Raw genomic sequence first — 7,918 nt, forward strand, 5'->3', positions numbered from 1 at the left:
ACACACATACGTAGGCAGTCCAGCCCACACATCCAAGCTCTATTCCCACCCCTTTAAATAGCCACCCTTGGGCACCCCTCAGGCCTAAAGGCACATGCACTGGTGGGTGGTCTGTCCTTGGGTGGATGAATCCAAAGAAAAAATCCTGTACAGGCTGTAGAATAAGATTAAAGCTATGTGGACAGGGAATTTTAGGGTCCTGCATACTGGGGCCTGATCTAGAACAGGGGCCATGGGTTCCAGGGAGTAGATTCCCACAGACTTCTTATCCCTTGAGTGGCTGGAAGAGGGCCAGAGAAGGGTCCTCATGATAAAACTTAGCCATTTACAGTTACTGTGAAAAATATTTCACAAACTACTTGTATAGCATTGCCAACTGAAAGTTAGTAAAATCAACGAGCAAAGGGAGAATTCAGGACAGGTGACCTGAGGAAGCAATTACTAACTTATAAATTAATATTCAGTTGTGACAGAAACTGAGCCTTTTCTGTGTCATACTACCATGCTACAGCATGGAATAGAAATTATCCCTTTCTTAAAAGTTAAGCTAACTAACACCTAGAAAAACACCCTTCCATCTAAAACATTTTGAGGTAGATTTCTGGAAATGGTTTGCATGAGAAACTTCAAGGTTAAGAAAATTTACTGTAGGGAAATTACAGGGATTGGTGTTATTAAAGAGATTGAGTGTTTTAAGTGGGGGCTGGTTTTCCCAGGTGAATTATTGGAATTCTAACGTGAATGAAGTCCAGGGGGTCGTGATGGATCAGGAGGGGAAGGTGGTGCACCGGCTGTTTGGGAAGTGGCATGAAGGACTCTACTGCGGAGTGGCCCCTTCTGCAAAGTGCATCTGGAGACCAGGTGAGACTCGCATTGTTTCTTGCCTAAGGAGGGCGCCATGAGTGACGGAAGGAAGGAAATGTCAGATCATCCTAATGAGATTAAAAACCTAGATGCTAAGCTAATCGTAATTATATTTATACTTAACATGACATTTATTTTCATTAGAATTTTGTCAGTTAAGTTCTAACTTTAAAATTAGTCACTGGTTTCCTAAGAGACCTCAGTGCGTATTTAAACTTCCCACTGGTAGAGTGGTTAGTTAATTCATTCTGCAGTTATTTACTGAGTACTGACTATGCATCAGTGTTTGCTCTAGGAGCTAGGAATGTATCAATGAGCAAAGCATGCAGAGATCCTGTTTTTGAGTTTAGTTAAAGGTGCCAATAAATATTAACATAGATCTGCATCTTTTTGTGTTTCTGATGAAATCTTAATGATAATAGCTAATCACCCTAGCAGTTAGTTACCCAACTGAATATTTGAGAGAAAAATTATAGCGTAATTTAGTCAGTGAAGACTATTACATGTGCAAAGTTTTATTTTGAAGGCTGGAATTTATTAAATATATATTCTGTCAGTTAAGTTTCTTAAACCTCTTCGCCTCTCACTGTGGTTCGTCGGCCTGATTCCAGGTTCCATGCCTACCAACTACGAGCTCTACTACGGTTTCACAAGGTTTGCCATTGAGCTCAATGAGTTAGATCCTGTACTAAAAGATCTTCTTCCACCAACAGACGCCCGATTCCGGCCAGATCAGAGGTGAGCTTGGCAGTGGTATTTAAAATGGACACTAGATCATGGCATCACTACAGGTGTCACTATACATGTCATCGAGACTTATTTTCACCACCATTATTTATTTATTCATTCCCTTATGTACTCAGCAGTATTTGTGAATTTTCTGCCCTAGGTAAAACATCAGCCATAGAATGATCATAACAGGTTAACTCACTAAAAAATACTCCACGGAAGACAACACGGGTATTTTTTAACAAAAAGGTTCCCCCATCACCCCTAAATTTACCAAGGTCTGCAAATTCATAAATTCTATCTCCACTAAATATAGAATCACTCCTCACCCTACATTTATACTTTTTTACTGCTATTACTCTATAGCATGGAGTATTTTTTAAACAGAAGAATAAGAGAATAAGTTACAGCGACACCTAGAAATGCTTTGCGTCAAAGTCTGGAGTTTGCCTAATATGGTTTAGATCCCACAGGGTGTGAGATGTACTCAAAATGTAGTACCTTCAATACCTTCTGATTCTCATTTTTTTTTTTTATTCTTATGTAGTTCTGTACTCATATTGTCTACTCCTATAAAATTAATTTTACTTTTTCCAAAATCTTTATATGCCATGCAGATTCCATCTAAGATCATTTTCTGTTTCTAGTGTATTTGTGGCTTTATTTGTCTTCTGCCAAAATGTTCCCGGCATTGAGTGTTCTACTGTTCAGTTCTCTTCCCTCTCTCTCTAGAACATGCAGTCTCATTGTTTAACATTCAAATTTATCAATAAGCTTCCTGCACAGTGTGTATCAAATTGTATCTCTGTTCTTTGCTCTCATTTTGAAATTTAAATATTTGCAAATCACCACTGGGTTTTCTTTTTCTTTCTCAATTCTATTTCAGTATTCCTTTTCTGAATTTCATTGACTATTCATGTCTTTTCCGTGGTCTTTTGTAATTTTCCACAACTGTTCCCTTTTCTTTTTCATCAGTTTTACCTTTTCCAATAAAATGGGTAAACTCCCTTCCTCTCAATCTGTTCTAAAACTAGATGGAGAACAGCCAGTTACCATCCTCTATTCTGTGACCTTAACAAGTACTTTTTGATAATATGGAAAAGGAGCACAGCCTTGGACTTCATGCTGTTCTAACCCTGGGCTCCAGTCGTCCTGAAAATTTCAAGCTGTAGAACTCTAGACAGCACAGAAAAATCTTCAAGGCCAAACCACTCATCTTTCACTCCTACCATTATATTGCTGTATGCAATAATTCAGCTCACATACACAGAAAGTATGTTAATTGATGGCCAGGGATGAGGGGACATTATCAGAGTGCTACTGTTTATGTTCACAGCAAGCAGAATGTAATTGTTTGCAAGTTAGATCATTTTTCTTATTAGAAAAGAGGATGATATATTTAAAGAGTAACTGTGTTCTGCTTAGATTTTTGGAAGAAGGAAATTTAGAAGCTGCAGCAGCAGAGAAGCAAAGAGTAGAGGAACTCCAGAGATCTCGAAGACGATACATGGAAGAAAACAACCTTGAACATATACCAAAATTCTTTAAGTAAGTCAGTCTATTTCCATAACGAGTTCATGTTTTGCAAATGGTTGCCACAGGCAATGAGAAACTCCAGGTGAAAAGAAAATGAGGGAACATAAAGATGGACAAATTAAAACTGGTTTTGGCAGTGAAAATAATTTTGTCCTTGTGCATGGTTTGTAACCATAAAAATAAAATTTCCTTACAGCTCTTCTTTTCGTGGACAGAAAAAAGGAGTGAGGGTCTTGCCCAGAACACTCTTTCTCTTTCAGCTCCACCCTTTCGAATGGTAGAAACTTATTCTCACCCCCTCGCTCAAACGAGATGGGACTCCAATGCCCACAAGGTCATCCTGGCTTCATTAGTATTTAATTTTCTTTCTGGCACATAGAGCTTGTGTCCGTTCATATTTGGTTCCTCTCTAGTGTTTATTACAGGATTATTTGCAGGATTATGTATACATCACACAGATTAAACTGCAGTTTTCAGATCCATCTGTTGCCTCCCAGAGCTGGGGCAGATCAGCTCGAAATAACTTGGTGTCCTTTGTAGTTGCCATCTCATGACTGCCCTAGGAGGAATGCGGGCTTGCCCTTTAGATGTCGAAAGTGCACTCTGGATATATCGGCCCTGCAGAGGTTCTTAGAGCTATTGAAGTTGCATATTTTCCCCGTGAGTGAAGCAGAGACTATTTTTGTGGGTCCAGGGCTTGAAGCTTTAGTAACAGTATTTGTACATGCTTTGTTTGCGGGCACTTCACTTTCTAGCCCTATCTGGAGGTGATTTATTCCTGCCCTTAGCTCCTCTCCCCAAGACCCTACTCACTTCCATTTCAAATGTTTAACAGTAAAAATGAGTTTATTTCTGATCAAAAGTAGTAGTCAGCAATAAGCAGATAGGACACTAACTGGCTTACAAAGTACTGCTTATTTGTACACGTCTTATCTACCGGAGAGAGTCCAATGATCAGGTCACCTTGATATAATTTGTGTCTAATGGTTTATTTTTTTTTTTTATTTTTCTTTTATTTTTCACAGAAAAGTGATTGATGCCAATCAAAGAGAAGCCTGGGTTTCTAATGACACCTACTGGGAGCTGCGAAGGGACCCTGGGTTTAGCAAAGTAGACAGCCCTGTTCTTTGGTAACCTGGGAATGTAGAGCTAGCCAACATATCATGCCCTGAATGAATAAATAACTATGCACAATTATGTTTCTTAGAGCTCCGCGTGGTTTCTGGGTCGACCGAACACCGACCATTTGCTTTTCTATTCATCTTTATAATGGACTTTCAGAAGTGCATTAGACAAGGCCCCTAACTACTTTTGGATCCTTTCTGTGTTGCTGCAACCTTATTCCTTAAAAAAAAAAAAATCCACACCCTCCTCGAAAAGCAGAATTAAAGGAGCAGAATATAAAATCCAAAGTCTGATGAGTTTGTAAGGAAAAACAAACTGTAACTGGTGCTCAAAGCTGATCCAGAGAGTTTAAAGCAACATGACATAAACTGTGCGTTCGGTCCTTTTTCTGGTCGCTCCATCCCCTCATTGTGGGAGCTCCTGGGCCATGACAGTCGGTCAGCTCAGACTTCGAGTGTGTCTGTTTGATGTGGTGTACTCGTGCTGGCCTTGTCAATAAAGACGTGATGCTTCTCAGAACCTGTTCCATCTGTACGCCATTGTTCATGCCTTAAGAAATGCGAAGATGTAAAATAAATCATTTTTTTTAATGTGTGCTCATAGGTTTATGTGAAGGACAGATCTTTTGAATCATGGCATGATTCACTTTGTGAGCTCATAACAATTATGAGTCTAACTTAAATGGATTCAAAAAGTAAACAGCACATGCTTTACTTCGATATATTGGTTACTGCATCATATGCGAAGGGCAAGAAGGAGACAGTGTGCTGGGTAGACTTCCGTGTTCACGTTGCTTGCCCAGTTCCTGCCCTGCACCCAGATAGTACGCCACCCCTCCTCCACGCGACCTCACAGTGTGCCCTACTATTTGGCAATGTGTATTTGATTTGAACACTTGGCATCAGTGTTTAAACCCTGGAAGGGAATAACAGAAAGCATATGGAGTTTCTGGGCTGGCTTAGGAGTACTGTAAACATCACTATTGTTGAGTGAAACACAGTATAACCTGCATTTCTATCCTATGCCCAAACCATTGGCACGAGTGGACTCCCACTGGGAACAGAAGCGAGAATGCTAGTAGCTTATTTGCATTGTTTAAGTGAGTTCTTTCCAAATTATATTTTATATTTTCATCAGTGATTCTGTATTATATATGACTGCATATTAAGCATTTACCTTGCTACTGGCAGAGATATGAAACTTAAGCTAAGGAATTTATCCATTCTAACAAAAAAGGAGGGGCACAAAAGTGTTTTACATACTTAAGGATTTATTTCTTTTCCCAGTATACAGAAGCTTTTGTAGGAAACTTGTATCAGTATTCTTGAGTTGCTGTACGTAGATAACTGCATAAATGCCTATATGTTTAAAATAAAATCTCCCTAGTCTACGGCGATGCTACCCTGAACATGCCCAATCCCGTCTGATCTCGGAAGCTAAACAGGGACGGGCCTGGTTAGTACTTGGATGGGAGACCACCTAGGAAGGCCAGGTGCTGTAGGTGTAAAAAATAAAAAAATAAGGGATTATAAGCTGACAAGGTCCTTGCAATCTGTGAGGTCAACCAAGGGTTGCCTTGCCTAAAAACAAAAAATAAAAAAGATAAATAAAAATAAAATCTCTCTAGCGATTTCTCTAAAGAATTATAAAATTACATATATTTTATTCTTAGTGTTTTATTCTAGATTCTTACCATCAGATTTTAAGTGTTATTTTAAACTCTGATAACAAGGTTACTTACATTTTGTGTTTTGTGCTTTCCTCGTAATAGCTAATCCACCATCAAATCCAAACTTCTGAGCGCACAAGGGAAAACTATGAAGTGTCCACTAGGTGGAGCAATATTTCAGTTCTCCTAAAACTCATCCTTTCTTTTATCTGAGTCCCTGCGTTATATGTACAGTATGCATTGGTTTAGAATGACATCTCATTCTCAAGCAAACTCCTTGATCTATCGCCAGATCTAAGTGTTCTGTTTGGGCAACACCCTTCCTAGATTTCTCAATGCCTTTACTTCCCATTTTAAATCTACGGGTAGTTTGCCCCAGGGTAGTAAAATGTTCCCTTGTTATCAATTCTTTTTTTGCTTATTCTTCTTGACATTTTTTTATTTGCATCCTGAGACATGTGCCTATACTTTTAATTAGAATTTAACGATAACTTTACTGAATTCCTCATAGAAGTATGTCCTCCTGCAATTGCTAAAGCTTTAAATACCATATAAAATGGTTCTGGTCTGTACTTACTAGCTCTTTGAACAGACTCAAAATATTTCAGCTAAGATAAGAAAAGAATTCTGTAAAATAAGGTGCTACAAGTAAAGAAGTAGGAAGGTGAGGTGTCAGTTACCAACGGATATGATGTCAGGCAGCTGGGAGAGGACTCAGGAACCAACGGGGAAGCGACAACTGTTTGGGTTGTAACTGAGAAAAAGAATAGTAGAGAAGACCTTTACTAAATAGCAAGTTCAAGCTACAAATCAGGTAAGTGAATGTTGGTCAGAGTGAACCTGAAAGTCTGATTAGGATTTCAAGATGAGAATGAGAAGAATTTCAGATTAATTAAAATCACGTTTTATAATATCTGATTTAGAATCGTTTGAGATTCAGACATCCTGATTAGACTTCCAATTCAAGTGATCAATTAAATTTTAGATAATACTCCTATAATACCTGATTCACAAATCTCCCCGTCAAATAATTATAATGTGCCTCATCCCCTATTTCTTTTTTACTCTTTATTGACATGGTGGTTATAGAATTGTGAGACTTATTCTGGTTGGAATTTTCATCTTCATAATATGGGGGCTGCATAATTTGAGACTAAACAGCAAAAGGATAAAATAAATGTCTTTTTATTTCAGGGGCACTTTTCTTATTTGTTTTTCCCTAAAACAATCTAGGATAGAGCAGACTTAATATATCTTTATACCTCCCCCCGTGATTTATTTATAAGCTCCTTCATCTCCGAGCTGGTCATTAAGGAAAGCAATAATAAGTGACAATGGTCCTGTGGGTGTGGCTAGACTGAACAGATCGATGGCACATAACAGCCCACATAGAAACTAATTATTTTGTCTCCGTATGCTGCCACCGAGGGTACAAATTTACTCTCAGGTTCTGCTGTTATTTTATCATTTTTTAAAATTAAGTCATTATTTTTCATGGGTTACTTTAACCAATAATTTCCAAGTAGTTACAAAAATAAATCTTATTTGAGATATCTTTTAATATTACATATCAATTACATGTGACATAAAAACTACCAAATGTATTTTCTGGGTAGGAGAAACCAAGGGGTTTTCAAAACGAGATGCCAAGTTGTCGATTTTCCAAACCTTTTGCTCCTCTTCATTATTCAGGCCCCATGTCTGTCAGTGACTTCACTCATCAATCCTTAGTTCCTGCCCCTAAGGGGCACTGAGGGGCGGGGTTAAAAGAAAAAAACCGATGAAACTGTTTTGCTTGGTCCTGGTTACTTTACAGCTGTGGCTGGAGTTTATAATCATAATCTAATGTATATTTTTGTTATTACCTTGTGAATTTTAATTATCCATCTTGTCTGATCTTGTTCTCTGTCATCCTAGATAATGAAGTGTTAGTGGGAGCAGAGCTCCTCACACACCAGGAGTTGTAAAAATGTTTCCACTTGGCTCACATTGGTA

General features: G+C 38.4%; 1 protein-coding gene, 1 long non-coding RNA gene and 1 pseudogene across 9 annotated transcripts in view; 2 read left to right on the forward strand and 1 right to left on the reverse strand.

Annotated features, from left to right (window-relative positions):
• OSBPL6 (oxysterol binding protein like 6) overlaps positions 1–4,544 on the forward strand; it is a 181,122-nt gene extending 176,578 nt beyond the window's left edge. For 7 of the 8 annotated variants that reach the window (XM_039855937.1, XM_039855940.1, XM_039855943.1 and 4 more), the window contains 4 exons: positions 717–861; positions 1,476–1,602; positions 3,019–3,141; positions 4,155–4,335. In XM_039855937.1, the coding sequence (XP_039711871.1) occupies positions 717–861; positions 1,476–1,602; positions 3,019–3,141; positions 4,155–4,263 (504 nt within the window). In that variant the 3' untranslated portion in view covers positions 4,264–4,335. Of the gene's footprint in view, positions 1–716; positions 862–1,475; positions 1,603–3,018; positions 3,142–4,154 lie in introns of all 8 variants that reach the window. The other variant, XM_039855944.1, reaches the window with a different exon arrangement.
• LOC120597174 (uncharacterized) lies at positions 4,153–6,194 on the reverse strand. The gene is made up of 2 exons (XR_005651349.1): positions 5,996–6,194; positions 4,153–4,803 (listed from the first exon to the last, which is right to left on the reverse strand). It is a non-coding gene; the product is annotated as an uncharacterized LOC120597174 (long non-coding RNA).
• On the forward strand, positions 5,640–5,758 carry LOC120597228 (uncharacterized; annotated as a pseudogene).
• Positions 6,195–7,918: the final 1,724 nt, after the last annotated feature.

Source organism: Pteropus medius, unplaced genomic scaffold (assembly GCF_902729225.1).
Source record: "Pteropus medius unplaced genomic scaffold, Ma_sr-lr_union100, whole genome shotgun sequence".
NCBI lineage: Eukaryota > Metazoa > Chordata > Mammalia > Chiroptera > Pteropodidae > Pteropus > Pteropus medius.